Source organism: Epinephelus moara, chromosome 10 (assembly GCF_006386435.1).
Source record: "Epinephelus moara isolate mb chromosome 10, YSFRI_EMoa_1.0, whole genome shotgun sequence".
NCBI classification, from domain to species: Eukaryota; Metazoa; Chordata; class Actinopteri; order Perciformes; family Serranidae; genus Epinephelus; species Epinephelus moara.
The window spans coordinates 25,494,510-25,510,782 of NC_065515.1; the positions used below are offsets into that span (position 1 = coordinate 25,494,510).

General features: G+C 41.2%; 1 protein-coding gene across 1 annotated transcript in view; it reads right to left on the bottom strand.

Moving 5' to 3' along the window:
- The window catches only part of cachd1 (cache domain containing 1), a 113,331-nt gene extending 97,301 nt beyond the window's left edge, over positions 1-16,030 (bottom strand). The window contains exon 1 of the mRNA XM_050055506.1: positions 15,475-16,030. Coding sequence (XP_049911463.1) covers positions 15,475-15,723 — 249 coding nt within the window. The 5' untranslated portion in view covers positions 15,724-16,030. The remainder of the gene's footprint in view (positions 1-15,474) is intronic.
- Positions 16,031-16,273: the final 243 nt, after the last annotated feature.

A 16,273-nucleotide genomic window follows, 5' to 3' on the forward strand; every position in this document is an offset into this window, starting at 1 on the left:
TGACTTCAGGTGTTTACATGTGTTTGGAACATTCAAAGTGTCTGAAGCAGTCTACCCATTTTTCATCTCACACTCCAAAGCCCTGATACTCCTTCCTGCCTCCTAATTAGCAAGCTGTATCACATTTTCCCCCTTTGCCATTTTCTCTGCAAGAATAAAAAAAAAACACTGCATCTCTTTTCATCTTCCAAGCCAGCCTCGTCTGACAGAGACAGAGGCAGAAAGTCCAAAGTTCAACTCATTAGCCCGGGTCGCTTCCTGACTTATCTCTAAAAGAGACGAACCACCAGAAGACAAAAGGCACAGGACAGTTTCACATACCACCGCCGGAGGACACAATTACACCGAGAGATAGGAATAGGAGCAGAGAAGATGAGAAGATTGAAAAGATAGACAAAAGAGAAACTAGGAACTGTGGTGCAGACACCGTCAACCTCAAGGTACAAAGGAAAACCAAAAGAAACAGAAATGAGTGACGAAGGTTCATTAATCTATCTCACACTAATATTATATAAGAACAGTTCAGTATGAAAAGATGACAGCCACAGACCTTACAAATCCAGGCTGTTTCCCCTTGCTTCCAGGCTTTATGCTAAGCTAAGCTAATCACCTCTCCGCTTCTAATTCATACTTAGTAAACAGATATAAAAGTGGTATCAATCCTCCAATAATGTCTTGAGGCAGTTAAGCTCCAACCGATACGCACACTCCCCAGCATTTTCATGCGGTATTATTGCTGAGGACCAACATGGCAGTGCAGCTGCTCCTCTTTATAACTTTTTGCGTCTTTTTTTACCATTGCTTGTTTAGTAAAGTTGAGGCATACTTAGCCTAAAACTGCGATGATCTCCCAAAGAATCGGCACAACATGCAATCTCCTAGCAGCGGAGACCGTCAGACCATGGGGAGATAAGACCATGTCTCGGGAGGAAGACAGCGGCTGTGGTGGGGAGAATGGAAGCAGAAGTGGGGGGAGCAAGTGGGGCTATAAGCTAAGCTAAAGGCTATGCCGCTCCCGGCCATCTGTCTTGCATACGTACGATCTCCATCAAGATGGGGCATGCTAGACTAAGGCCGACATTGCAGCAAGGCACAAAGAACTGTCGCATCTTAATTCGGACTGAGACACGGCCGAACCACGACATTCCCAATGTCGTTTCGGAACTAGCAGCCAGCTCACCATGGACAGGATATCTAATACTGGCAAGAAGATGGGAGGCATGAACACAGCTGTCACTGACATTGTAACTTTGTTATGTTGTTGTCTTGCAAAGCAATATAATGATGAGCCTTTATTTTTCCCCTGGAGATCATACCTTATGGCAGACAGAATTGCACAGTAAAAGTGAGGCTAATAGGGAACCAACCTTACTGCAGATGGTGGCATTTTTTTTATAACCATTACATGGTGCAAACAACATTTACTTAATAATAATTAGTTTATGTAAAAAACCTTGTCCATTTCCACTTTAATAAAAGTGGTTGGAGACAGACGTTTGCAAACCTTAATTTCCTGGCTTATATGGGCACATTCACACCAGGATAGTCCGGGGGACTCGGTTCAATTGGGCGGGGAATGCCAAAAAATTTCACATCTTCATTTGGTTAGGTTCAGTTTCACACTGCACTTTTTACAGTGGACCAAACCGCCTGGACAAAGTCACGCAGTTACAACAGCTGCTTGTTTGGGGGCGGTATTGCCCGAAATGACCACTGACCAGGAAGGAAAAAAGCATGAGGAAGAAAAAAACCCGGCTCATCGATTGACCAGGACCGAAAACGGAAATCCATCCCCTTCAGTCGGCTTGGTCACCACAAAAACACCAAACACCAAAATCCATTGCGCTCTACGTCACTTCCTGTCTTTGTACACTTCCTCTCTTTGGTTCACTGGACAGTCCGTTTACATTTCCCACTGTAAGCGAACCGTACCAGGGTTCACTTGCAAGTGAACCAAGCCCCCCAGTTTTCAAGCGGACCAGGGTTCACTCGTTTGGGCCACACCAGAGTTCAAATGAGCGTTCACACTACTCCGCTTTAAAGGAAGCCCGGTCCGCTTCTATGGATAGTTCGGTTCGTTTAAAGCGGACCAAATATCACCAGTGTAAATGCATCCTATGATTGATGTTAGCTACATCACAGGCTGTTTCCCTGTCTAACAAATACACCAACTCTACACCAGCGTTCAAGCTTTCAAAGCTTCCTCTGTCTTCAGTCTGTTTTTGTGAAATTAATCTACAACTAAGAGTTTAATGGAAAGTAAAAAGCATTTCAAAGCAGCAGGAGCAAAACTCAAAATCCCAGCAGCCAGTTAAGTGATTCATTACTGACAGCACCTTTAACCGGCTGATACTGCTATGTTTATGAATGGCCGTGAGGACAGAAGTTAGACTAACTGAGCTGACCTCCGCAACTCTGTGACTCGAGAGTCTGAGAGGTGTCATGTAATTCCTCCACGTCACAAAGGTGCAAACTGCTGTGTGTGTATTGAGTGTGTTTGTGTATGAGGCTCCTCAATGTGAGCGAACTGCTATTTTTTGGCTGCTACTGCTGCATACCATCTCTTCCACCAGTCTTCCCTTGCACTCTTAACAACCCTCTGCCTCGAGGAAGAACCCTAAAGTCACTATTACCTATTCAGTCAGATCTTCACCTCCAAAAAATGCACCTATCCAAATACAAGAATACTGCAAACAGGCATAAAAGCATGGACGGAAATTCAAGACAACTTTGCAAACAAGGCTTCCCAACAACTGTGAAGTTTGGGTTTACCGCCAGTTTATGTATGCAACCCAGAGCCCTGGGAGACAGGCATAAACAGAGAGAGAGAGAAAAAGAGAAAAGAGGCATGAAAAAACAGTCTGATCTGCTTCTCCACAGTAGGAGCTCCAACTCTCTCCTCATCGAGAATGCAAAGCCTCTCCTGCAGGAGTGTGTGTGTGCACCATGAAGGGGGATGGGGGCCTTACAAAATGCATGTTGTCTGGGGGAGGGAACTGGTCCCTCTGCTCTCCTTGCCCTCCCAGTCGTGTATTTTGCTCACTGCCCCCTTGCCTTCACCACAAGCCCCCGCCTCTTTCCTTTCCCCCCTTTTTCTCTCTTTCAGGGAGAGTTCATTTTGAGTCTTGCCCATTGTGGCGAGTGAAGGGACTGACTTGCTAAGGGGTGGCCTGGGGTCCCTTGGCTCACACTGCCAGGTCAGCCCTGTTGGAGCTAACTAAGTAACACTGGCAGGAATCTGAAGGGGGGAAAAAACACAAAGCCTGGATCACCAATAAAGATCCTTTTCTCTCTCTCATTGAGTGCATTTGTTATTACTTTGTGTGTGTCTGTGTGTGTGTGTGTGTGTGTGTGTGTGTGTGTGTGTGTGTGTGTGTGTGTGTGTGTGTGTGTGGCCAAGGGGGTGATAGTGAATGGGAGATAAAGAGAGAGAGGTAGTGGAGAGAGGGAGAATCATTAAAAAAAAAAGTGAGAATGAGCTGATTAAACACGGCCAGTTAATTAGTTCTCCTCTTTAATAAGCAGAGGAACGAGTTAGCTACTTTCACTAAAACCTGGAGGGTTGGTGCACAGGGCTCAGTTTAATACACAGAAAATGAGTGCTGGAAGGATGAGTTGATTAATCAACAAACGGAAAATTAATCAGTAACTGTTTCAATAATCGATTTATCATTTAAATTCATACACGCCACAATAATGCAGAATATTTGCAGTGAAGATTGGCTGCTTGTCTCTATTTTTATGTCATCATATAATGAGTATCTTTAGGTTTTATGGCAATATATGACGTTCTAGTTTTTTAACACATAAAGGACTAAACGGAAAATTGTAAAAAAAAAAAAATCAGCTGTAAAAGTAAATTAGCTGTTCGGGATCTACAAATCAGCTGTAAAAGTAAATTAGCTGTTCGGGATCTACATTCAGGTACCAATTATGTTGCAAGAGTGTGGCTGTAACAGACCATTATTTTTCAGTCGATTTATCATTTAGTCTATGAAATATTAAAAAGACAAATTATACAATACAATATAAATCTTAAAAGTTGCCAAGTGTTTTTGATGGACTAATATTTTCAGTCATTTAAAGAGGAAAAATGCCAAATGTTTGCCAGTTCCTGCGTCACACGTGTGAGGATTTGCTGCTTTTCTCCCTCATATTCCACTTTAAAAGCGAATATGTTTGTGTTTTGGCAATAAATGACAATGATTTTTCACAATTTTAAAGTTAATAGACAAAGGAAGAACAATCCCTGGCTCGATAATGGAAATAACAATTCGCTGCAGCTCTACATAAAGTGACGGGAAGGGAGCAAGTGCCAGCATGTGACAAGTTATGTTAATTTTCATTAATAATTAATCTGCTGAGCATTTTTTCAATGGATCCTTTAGTCTATAAAAAGTTGAAAAATCTTGAAAAACTGCTTATCATAATTTCTAAATTTATTCTACAAATTTTCTAAAATGAAAGACATTCACATGATTATGATAATTTGCAACAAATAAATGCAGCAAAACACATTAAAGAATCTAACACTGATGCGTATTTGGCATTTTTGCTGGGAAAATAACAATGATCAATTATCAAATAGTTCAGAATTATTATTACATTAACTAATCTCGTGTGTGCATGCTTGCAATTCTGCAATTGGCATCCTGATGTTTATCTCAGGTAGAACTGACAATGACAGGATGTTTGCAGCTGAAAATAAGTTATTTTTCCTAATCCGACCTTGTTTAATTGTACTGCAAATGATCAGTCTAGATCATTTACAGGTGATCAGTATTGCAGAGCAGCTCAAAACGAGATGCAAGCAGGAAGAAATCTAGAAGAAGCAAAAGCAGACACAGAAAGGCAAAGGCTGAGGAGGCTGCAAATCACTGCAAAACCAATTTCAGTCAAGGCCAAACAGAGAGAGGCCTTCTTCAACTGGGAAATGTGGGAAACAGATCAAAAAGCGGTCAGATAAATGATCTGGCCACGACAGTACGGACAGATTTAAACCACAACAGCTGCTGCAGAAGGGGAAGAACATCAGTTTTATGCTCCGTCCCGACCGCAGTCCAGCAGGAGCCAAGAGACAGTGCACTAGGCTGTACTTACACAGGCAAAAGAAATTAAAGGGATTTGATTGAAATGAATGGGAGCCATGTTTTTCAAAAGCTCTGAAGGGAAAAAAAACACATCCTTGAAAATGTTTTTCTGCGTGTCTTTCTTTCAGTAGGTTTTCAGCACAAGTGGGCTGCAGGTAGATTCAAATAAAGATAAAGCCAGACTCTGAATGATACATCATGTCTGCTCAGGTCTCTGTGGAGGTCATTTGGCAACTGTTAAAAATGGACATGGCCGGGTCAAAAAACAAAAAAGAAGAAAGAAATTTCACAAACTTAACCCCAAATTGATCCCAGAAACCAGATATCTGACTAGTTTTCAATAAAATTAACTTTTAAGGGTGGGAAAAAAATCGACACAGCATAGTATCACGATATGTGCGGGACAATATTTTATCGATATATGGGCACCAAGTGTTGATTTTTATATTATATAAATTAATAATATTGCTGATACAAATTAAACTTTTGGTAGCCTTCATAATCACTTGGCTTTTTTTCAGAACACTAGAAACATTTTGCTGCAATAAAATAGATTGACGGAAGATGTACGGATTAAAACCTTTATTTTAATAGATAAAACAGATGTTGAAAAGTTTGCCTTTGGGGACATATATTGCAGTTTTTAAAAAAGAAAATAAATCACAATATATCGCAGTATATATTATCACAATACTCAGCATATCGAAAAACCTTTAAAATCGCAATAACATTGAATCGTGACTTAAGTATCGTGATAATATCGTATCGTGGGGGCCTCTGGTGATTCCTAACCCTGCTAACTTTAGTTGCCCTTGAGTTTTTTTGTTTTTTTTTTATGTTCTCATGCAGGATTAAATATTCATAAATAAGTTAAGTAGTGCTAGGCAATTTAGACAAATACAATGTATTTTCAGACTTTTAGTACTTTGTTTGCAAGATAAATGAGCACTACTGGATATAGTCTCCTCTTCATCTTCTTCTGGTCCTTTGCAGTATATGCACCTATCAGCCAAAAAGCAACTGGAATATGCAGAGGAGCATACCCACTTCCTCCTTAGTAACCTACCCATCTATCTAGTAGTACACCAACCTCATCATCATCTCGTCATCATTATGCACATTCAAAAAACAAAGGTTATTCCACACAGCTATGGTACCTGAAGCTTCAACTAGGTGGTGTACAGACATCCTCTTGACAACACATCAGCCTGACATCTACAGACAGATAATCAGTGTTAGCAACCCAACAGGGACAGACTGAACAAAGACGAATCCACACAAGACTTCAGTACACTCCTCTTTTAATTAAAATGCCTCATCAACAAACACAAACTAAGAGACTTCTGTCCCTCACATTGATGCGACCATTAAATTCACTACCTCACACTGGATTCAGACATCCCTTGAGCTTTAGACCCACTGGTCCACTTATTGACCCTGGTTTTCTGAAGACCTGTGTTCAGTCAAACATTGCTAGTACACTTTTAAGAAGCTCTGACTCGTATGTACAACACCTTTCTATTGTATTTACTATTTTCATTATATTTATCTAGATGTAGAAGTTAGCTTCAACACGCCAAAACCCACTAACCCACCCAATGAGCCACTTGTGAGAATTTAAATATCTCAGATTGATAAATTGGAAATACGGTTGTTTTACTTAAAAGCAGATGCAACAAGGTTTTCGTGCAAGAGCAGCACTTAAATCCCCAGTTTTGTCCGACAAGTCTGGGGACGTCACCGTGTCTGATGTGTGTTCACTTTGGAGGTTGGAGACACTGTTGGATACGAGGGGCGCCTGAGCCTCTCGGTGCCTGAGCCTCTCGGTGCCTGGACTCAGGCCAAAACATACAAGCAGCTCCACATTTAATGAAAACGTGGCCCTTTGCTGTGTTCTCTCCTGCATTGTGACCGGATGATAAAGGTAATAGTCGACAGAACTGGGCTGTTTCCCCAGGTTTTGGAAAGGCCAAAGAGTTTGAAGACTGATGTCAAAGTCATTCCAAGTTTTAAAACATTGCAGATGTCGCTGTGGGACTTTGCAGCTGTTGGTTGAGAGCCCTGTTCCTCCATGAAAAATGGACTCACGAAATGCAATTCTTAATTTCAATGTAACAATTTAACTTTGAAATTACGGAGAAAGTTTAGCCTATAATAATGTCATGTACACCCAACACCAACAGATTATCATGAGTAACTGTGTTAATTTTCAATTCAGCTTGAATAAAAATGAAAAACAAAAAGACAAATACTTGTTCAATTTGGGACCAAGAATTAAATAACTGTGTGAAAGGTTTTTTTAAATTAAAAACTCTCCCTGCCAAAACAGTTTGGAAAAAAGCAACAGTTAAAATGGAAAGAGCTAGAGGTGCAGATAGCTCAGCGCAGGCTCATAAACCGCTCAGACACATCACGATTTATGGCTGGACTAAAAAAGAGGAGTTGTGCCATCACAGTGCAATGCAAGGCAGACTAATGCAAAGCACCTGTAGCTCAGACGACCTGAACATCCCACACAAAAGAAAGGACGTGAGAGGAACAATAGGAGACAGAAAACTCAGCAGACACTAAATGCAGTGAAACAGCCAGGCTTGGAGAGGGAAAACTGTGTTTGCCATTGGTGTAAATGGGTTCAAGCATATTATCCAGAGTAGCTCCTGATGCCTACCACCACTGTCACCATGCTCAACTTGGTATGAAAATATGAACACAGGTTATTAGAACTAAGCTAAAGAAATGCTACAGTACACACTGGAGAAGACTTTTAGCCTTCTCACCCATGAATTTGACTAATCTGTTGAATTAAAGCAGCTATAACCAAGGTTTTTATGAAAGTGTATGGATAAGCTCCGTAAGGTGAAAGGAGTCACTTGTAGAGACAAAACCACAGAAAACTATCACCAAACTTGCATTATGAATTTGAACAAATCGAGAAAAAAATCCTAAAACTGTAAGCTAGTCCAGTTCAGCAGCCACTTTAGTTGGTACCTAAGCAAAACACCGCCGTTCAGCACACAGAATCACAAACCTTGAGAGGATGGTTTAGCAGTAATAATATGGACACCAAGGTCTTTAGCATGGACAGATTATGAGACATTGGGCCCCTGCCCAGAGATACACAAAAGGCCCCACCACCTCTCCATAGGAGCAAGACACACAGACTTAATGGTGGTTTTGCCTCTTTTTTGTTGTTGTTGTTTTGTATCTCTTTGTGGTAACTTTAGCCCTGTTTCCACCGAGCAGTACAGTACAGTTCGATTCGCTTTTTTTCCGCTTCCACTATTGAAAGTTGTGGATGATACCAATGGAACCGTTCCGTACTGTCCCCATTTTTGGTCACCACTCTGTTGGGGTACCTAGCACACAGATCTGGTACTAAAAGGTGGAGCTGTGAACCCTGCAGTCCATTGACAGGTCAATAGCGGACGGTCACGGACTTTTATTCGTAGACTGCAACTGTAAAATGAAAGGATGTTTTGGTGCCTCTCACAGCAGCTGTAGTCCAAGAAAGAATAACTTCATTCACTGAGCCGACTGCCGGCGACTTTTAAGGTGGAATGTTTACTTGTAATGTTACTTAATGCATGAGTTGACGACGTGAATCCATCAGCACACCTTAAATTTCACCTTAACAACGGACCATCACTTTAGTTTTTATATGACATACACTTTTAGTAATGAGTGGATCTTCAAACATTTATATCAATTTGGACCGGATTTTGTGAACTGCATATATTCTAGGCCTAATAATCACTCGGAGAAAAAAAAAAGCAGCGCAGATCGTCGCTCCTGTGGGCTACGGCAACACTAAACCCCTGCGCTTGCCTGAGAAGGACCTAAGACTCTGACTGCAACTTGTTCTATTTTGTTCTGAAAATGTCCGCATGCAGACCTCTCTCTCTGTGAACGATAAACGAGGTGCAGACTTTCATATGTGTCACCGTCACCGGTATGAGGAAATACAGTGAGTGCTGGACAGAGCAGTGAGTGACCACAACTCCGCCCACATTTAAGAGTACTGTTTGCAGTGGAACTGCTAGGGTCTAGGTACCATGTCTGAAGGGTTACTTCTGGTTCCAAAGGTACCATACCGAAAGTGTTTGGTGGAAACGGGGCTATTGTGTCTTTTTGTAGTCATCATGCATCTTTTTTAGTTGTTTTGTGTCTTGAAGTGGTTGTTTTGTCTGTTTTTGTAGTTATTTTGTGTCCCTTTACATCTCTTTGTGGACATTTCCAGTCTCCTTCTGGTTACATTTGCAGGTGAAGGCCAGGAGCGTCCCTGACAGTTAGGGGCCCCTGGGCCTGTGCCCGATAGGCCTGTTCAGTAATCTACCTATGGGCCTGAGTGAAGCACGTTCCTCACCAGGAACCATTGTTCAGATTAGTATTTTATATTACACTCCTTTGTGTGTGAAAATATTCAACACATAACAGTGAGAAAGTATCCATCCACCCAAGGTATTTCTATATTCTGTGATTTGCAACACTGGACTAACAGACAGGGAATAGTTGGTTACATTATGTAACCTCTGTACCCTGAGGGGTGGGCAAAAAATGAGCCCCATTAAACCCTGAACTAGACATGTGCAGGAATGTGCTTAGAGGTATATTTGACACCTAAGTGTTCTTTTGCCCTTTGGATGAGTGTTATTGTGAAGAAAAATGTTATACGTGTGCTCTTCTTTCATAGAATATATCTACTAAATCCTTCTGTTCAACTGAACACGCAGCCCTGCATGGAGTGCTATGGCGTGTGTGACTGGATGGAGAGCTGTTCATACATATATTTAGCTTAATATTATTAATTCAAAAGAATATGCTTGGACATGCGCAATGTTGCACCACAAAACAGATAAAAATACAGACTCTAAAGGAAAGGCGAGAATGAATGAGAGATAGTAATAGTCCGACATGTAGCAGAGGGCCTGAGAGGCTCTTGGTAACCTTGACTGTTTGAGCACACAGCCATGCCGGCAATGCAGTAAGAAGTAAGAAGTCTTTGAAGCTGTACTGCAGAGAACCTAGCATGAATTCTGATGTCCTGCTGTATATCCTCTAACCCTCCTCCTCCTTCCTTCTCCTCCTCCCTGTCTGTCTCTGCAACTGATTCAACAGAAAGTGAGGCAAAGAGAAGAAACATGGCAGCCAAGAGACGCATAAACAAGAGAGTAAAGAAATACGATTAAAATAAAGGCAGGTGGAAACAAAGAAAGAGAGAAGATATTTAGATATGTGAAAACAGCCCGAACCAAAAACCCAGCGCTCTGTGATGGCCCCTCAACTGGTGTTGCCCTTGGACCAAACCCAACCCAGAAAATCACAGTCTAATGGCGGTGCCGGAGCTGCCCCAATTTTCTCTTTTCCTGCATACACCTCCGTTGCCCCCAAATTACTATCAATATTCAATTAGGACGGGCCAGCCTCAGTAACAAACCACACTTCTGAGGATTAAGGCCCGTATAACTCACACGGTGAAATTTCTTTTGTAAATAATCAGCCGACAGGGCGTAAATACCCTCTCAGTAAAAGCAAGTGAGACAGACTTTTCACACAGTGATGACTGATCTCTTTCTGGCATCACCATTAGTGACAGTCTATGTACATGCATGTGTTTGGGCGTGTGTTGCCTCAACAGTGGCTGGAAACATGTGCTGTGGTCCTGGCTCTAGCTGTCAAGAGGCACCAACCCCATGTTTTAATAACATGGCAAAAAAGAAAGGAGATTAAATTTCATGTTTAGATCCAACTGCTGTGTAAAAACCCTTCTACTTTAAGCTGCAGAAAATCTGACATTAAATGCTCATTAGTTACATACATGAGAGAGGATTGTCTCCTCTCACAACAACCACTGAGAGACGCATGGCAGAAATCATTCAGAATTATTGTAAATCATTTTTTAATGTGGAAAACTATTTCTTAACTTTCTGATTCATACTCTGAGAGACAAAGCCAGTATGCAATTAATTAAAAAAAAAAAAAAACACATTAAGTACAACAAAAATGTAACATGGAAATGATGGACATTAAATGCCTAACACTAAAACAGCTGGGTTTATTTTCGCTACACTAATCGAAATACCACATATACAAATTTGGGAGAAACTGGAATGTGTCTGAAATACTGCTATTGCGATAAACCTGATAACTATAATAACTGCATTGTCATGAACCTGTCAGCAAAGCAGAGCTGAAAATAGAGATTTATTGGCAACTATTTTCATACTTAATTGTTTCAGCGTTGTTGTTTTTTTTTAATGCCACAAACATTCACCAGTTCTGACTTCTCAAAATTGAGATTTTGCAGCATTTCTTTGTCATTAATGACAGTAAACTAAATTCCTAACTTCGACACAATACCTTAAAAATTAGAAATATCCGGTACCATTTTAGATAAGATCGGTTTAACTGACATTGAGGGCATAATTTTTTTTTTTATTATTAAAAGATAAATATAACAAGGCTATAACATGACAACGTACTTTTCTTTATTTGGTTGATAGCAGAAAACAGTAGAATGACTGTAAACATTTGCAATAATTAAAACTTTTTTTTTGTGGTAGTGCACATGTTCAAAAGCCTTTGATACTGCCATACATTCAAAATGCAATGAAGTGCAAGTAAAAACAAAACCATGCTGTGAACGCCTATAAACAACTGGAGTGAATGAGACGTGAGACAAGAGGACAGCACTGTGAGTGGGTTAAAGGAGGCAGGGCTATGGGCAGCGGTGTGTGTGTATGTGTATGTGTGTGTGTGTGTGTGTGTGTGAACTTGCTGTCAGAGAGAAGAGAGGGCAAGAAAGTATAGTGAGGTATCAGTGCAGCAGAAAATCTGTATTTAAATCGTTTCAAATACTTTAACCATATGGATGGTAGAGTCGGATTGATACTGAATTTTTCTGACAGATTCTAATCCCAATATTTTTCTGTTTTTATCCCTCAAATATGGTTATCAAACACTTCTGGCGATGACATGTAATAGGCGGGAAATTTACAGTTTAACAATAACCTTAACTGTCAACTGTTTCACTTATGTACAAAATGATATCAGAGCATTGAAACAGAAAACTTTAATGGGAATTTCATAATTAGGCATTTTTTCTGCATTATCCTTTTTCATATCAGTGTGTGTTGGACAACATACACCAATACCGATATATACCTGTGATAGGCCAATATCGGCCCACTGATATATCAGTCAGGTTCTAATCTATAAATCCATATTTTTGACTCACTACACTATTAATCAATCATTAATCAAGCAGCGTTACAGCAAACTTTACAGTTTGTAGTTGCATAGCCTAATGAAATTTACAAAAATGGATAAACCTTAGTGGAGTAGACTGAAGCAGAAAACCTTAAAAATAAAAACATTTAAACTTCCCAGGGAACTGCTTTCACACCATATCTGAGAGAAGAACATCCTCTGAAAGTTGACCTGTCAGCTTAAACACTGTGTCGACTGTACGCCCTCACGTCCCCTGATAATTAAGTAACTCAATGACAGATTGAACAAGGTTGACCCAGTGACTCAGAAGCACTGACAAGGAAAGCCTCAAATTACACATCTGCCAGAGAATGAGGGGTGGAGCGGAGAGAGGTAGAGTTACGTTTTTAACCGAGATGCTTGCTTGATAACAAAACCTTTCAGATCTGAAACAGTAGAACATTAACTGTTGCATGTCGATGCCAAAAAAAGGAAACACAAAAATGTCTTAGACTGATAATGAATGTCAGCTGTGACACCAGAAATCATGAGATTAATGATGCGCTTAAAAACAAACTAATTTTAGGGGGGAAAATCAGTGTGGAAAATCACTGCCTTCTTAACTGCGCAGGACAAAATGCCAAAGACACCGAAAGATTAAGTGAAATCTAGTCCAACGGACACACCTGCAGACGGCCAGTCAGGCCACATCTGAGCATCCGAGCAGGTGTCCACACAGACAGCATGGCCGACAGATTGCTGCAGTTGTTTTCACGGGCAGATGCGGACTATTTTTACTGGATGCACATCTCTCACATTCGGGGGAGAAAACCACTCTGACAAATCCATGAAATGCACCGCTTCAATCAAACTCACATTAGCTTCATGCCAAGTCAGATTTTCACAGCTTGTACAACAACATGAGTGCCTCAAAGCTGTTTTCCCACGATATGGGGAGATGATGCCGGATCCACGCCTTCATAAATAATCTGAAATGGCGTCATTAAAAATAAAGTGAGTGAGAAAAGCCAAAATGATTCTGCATTACTTACATCTTTGCAGCTGATGGGACAAGTTTACTCTGATTTGAGAAATAAAGATGGGTGATTATTTTGACTGTACGCACCAGCAAGGGCAGAAAACAAAAATAATACAGAGCATAAAAAGACAGACTGCACAAACAGCAGAGAGAATGATGGGAGGGACAGGAATGAGACACAAACTGGAGCTCAAGGAAGGATGAGTGGTGACAAAAGGCGGATCCAGGGGGATCAGAGGAAGCCCTCAAAGGCGACTCCCAGAGCCGGGATGAAGGCGGCTCAGTGTGGAAGCAGAGAAGATGAAACACCATTTGGGGGCAGGGCCCCCCCGCTGCCTCGCCTCTGTGTTCAGGGCCTGTGAGCTCCTCTGCCTGTGAAGTGCTAAACACCCCCCTTCGCACCCTGCAGCAGCCGGCACTGCACCCTGCACCTCCTGCCATTTGGTGACTCGACGCAGATCTGCACGCATGGACGTGGCAAAGTAGTGTTTTCGCTGTGTTCAGAATAAATCAGGGAAGCAGCAAATGATTATATTCATTATCGATTAATATGATTATGTTCTTGATTAATAATTTTGTTTAAAAAATGCCAGAAAAGAGTGAAAAATGTCTACTGTCTGTTCGACCGACAATCGAAAATCAAAAGCTTCCAGTTCATTATCAAATCAGACAAACATGAACGGCAAATCCTCAGAAATGAAAAGGTGGAACGCAGGAGTGTTTGGCTTTTTTTTTTTTTTTTTATAAATAAAAATACATTTTATTTTCAAAATATTTGTCGCTTCATTTTCTGTCGACCAACTAATCGATTCACTGACTTATCATTTCAGATCTAATGCAGTTTGTTTCAAAACTAAATGATTTGCTGTTACTATCATTAGGAAAACCAGCAAACATTTACATTTTATAAGCTATAAAATTTAGTTTCAGCATATCTGCTTCTTAAATTGATGAATGATTGACCATTTCAGCTGTAAAATCAGTGATCGGTCAAGATTTCTTGACATGGACACAATGGGGTTACTACTAGCTAGAAAAATGGGTGTTATGTCTCAGACATGGACGAAAAAAAGGACACAAAAATCCTGTCAGCAGCAATCAGAGCTGTAACAATGACTCAATTAGTCGATGACAGAAAATTAATCTACAACAATTTCGATTATGGTCATAATTTAAGAAAAAGGAAATCACAGGTAACAGCTTCTCTTTGCTGCTTTTCTCATTTCTGTATCATTGTAATCTCGCTATCTTTTGGGGTTTTGGACTGCTGGTTGAAAATAAGCATCTGGAGCTCTGGCAACTCATGATGTGCATTTTTCACTAGTTTATTCATCAAGTATTCCAAAAAAAGCATCAATATCTTCACTGACAATGACAATAGTAGTTAACTGCAGCCCTGATGGAGACAATGTGTTTCCATCCACATGATGTGCTCACTAAATCTGATGTATTGTTAGTATTTAATCATGAGCAGCATCAGCTGATTTTCCTTTGGGTTTGTGAGCTGCAGCCAGCTCAGATAAAAATGGATTTATATTCCTGTTATTTGATGTTGAGGAGACCTACAAAAGCACAGATTCTCAGACACACTGGAAGGCACGTTAAAATACAACCACCTTGTTTTATTACCTGCACAATGGCATGTGTGTATCTTTGTAACCAGGCATAGTTTAATGGCTCTGGATGGGGGCCAATCCACTATGAATTGTTTCATGTGTATAATCAACGTAGGTGACAGTTGATTCACCTTTTCAGCACACGCACACACACACACACACACACACACAGGATGTGATGAAATGGTTGAGGTTTGAATAAATTGGTCTTTTTCAGCAGATTAGGAAATAATAAAAGGTGAAACACAAGCCGCCCTGAGCACCAAACCTCCAGCGTGTTGATGTCCCAGATAAATGCGTCCCAACTTCAAAGCGCCTGTTGTTGCTCTGCGACCAAAGAACTTATTGTTTCGTAACACTGCAACATTTCTGTCAACAAAGTTTCCCTATGGTTATTACATTATTTCCCTGTTTTTCCTGTATTTGTGCCAGTTTGGAGCTTTTAACCAGCTCCATGTGGCACAGGCATATCTCAGTTTAACCCAAGCAAAGGCACAGTAAAACACTTCTCCTCCACGTTTACCTGCATAGTAAAGACTCCCAGCTCCTGAGAGGACAGCTTTTTCATCTGGTCGGCCAAAACTTGCGCTTCTTCCAGGATGGAAAACTCCGTCTCGGCTTCACAATATCCACAAGAAAGAGCCGAGCAGATTAAAACGAAGCTCCAAGAAAAAGCCAACAAGCTCCAGTGACCGCGGAGGTGTTTATCCCGGAAAGCAGCGCGCGTAGTCGGCGTCAAACACAGAGGTTTGTCCCCGGTCCGCCTCGCCATGATGGCTGTGGGTCTACAAGGCTGGAGAAACACCGAGTCTGAACTGGTGGCGGAAAGAAAAAACTTCAAGGGAAACTACTTTTACAACTTTGCAGCGTAGAGGACGTGTGCCGTGTCTCTCCGGTACAAGTCTCCAACATTCACAGCAGAGCAAACCATCGCAGCTCCCGGAAAACCCTCACGAGAAGAAAATAGATCCATGCGTGGAAGGAGACACGTTTTTTATTTCTTTAATGTTGTTGGTGTTCCGGCTTCGGTCAGTCGTCCCAACTCCTGGAAGTCTGGCAAAGTGTGTGTGAGCCGGAGATTCACCACAATGGGGGTGAAAGTGGGAGGCGTGGAAACACGAGAGTCCTACCGGCGCCTGGATCTCTGGATCAATGGATCAGGGTTTCATGGCGCCTTCAAGTGCTGCTGGGAAAAGAGCTAAAAGGAAAAGGGCGGCGTTGCGTGACTCTCTAATCACTCAAATTCGATACGGAAAGTTATTACTTTGAATCGACCTGCCCAAATGTCAACGACAGACCATAAAAAGTAGTTTCATATGTGC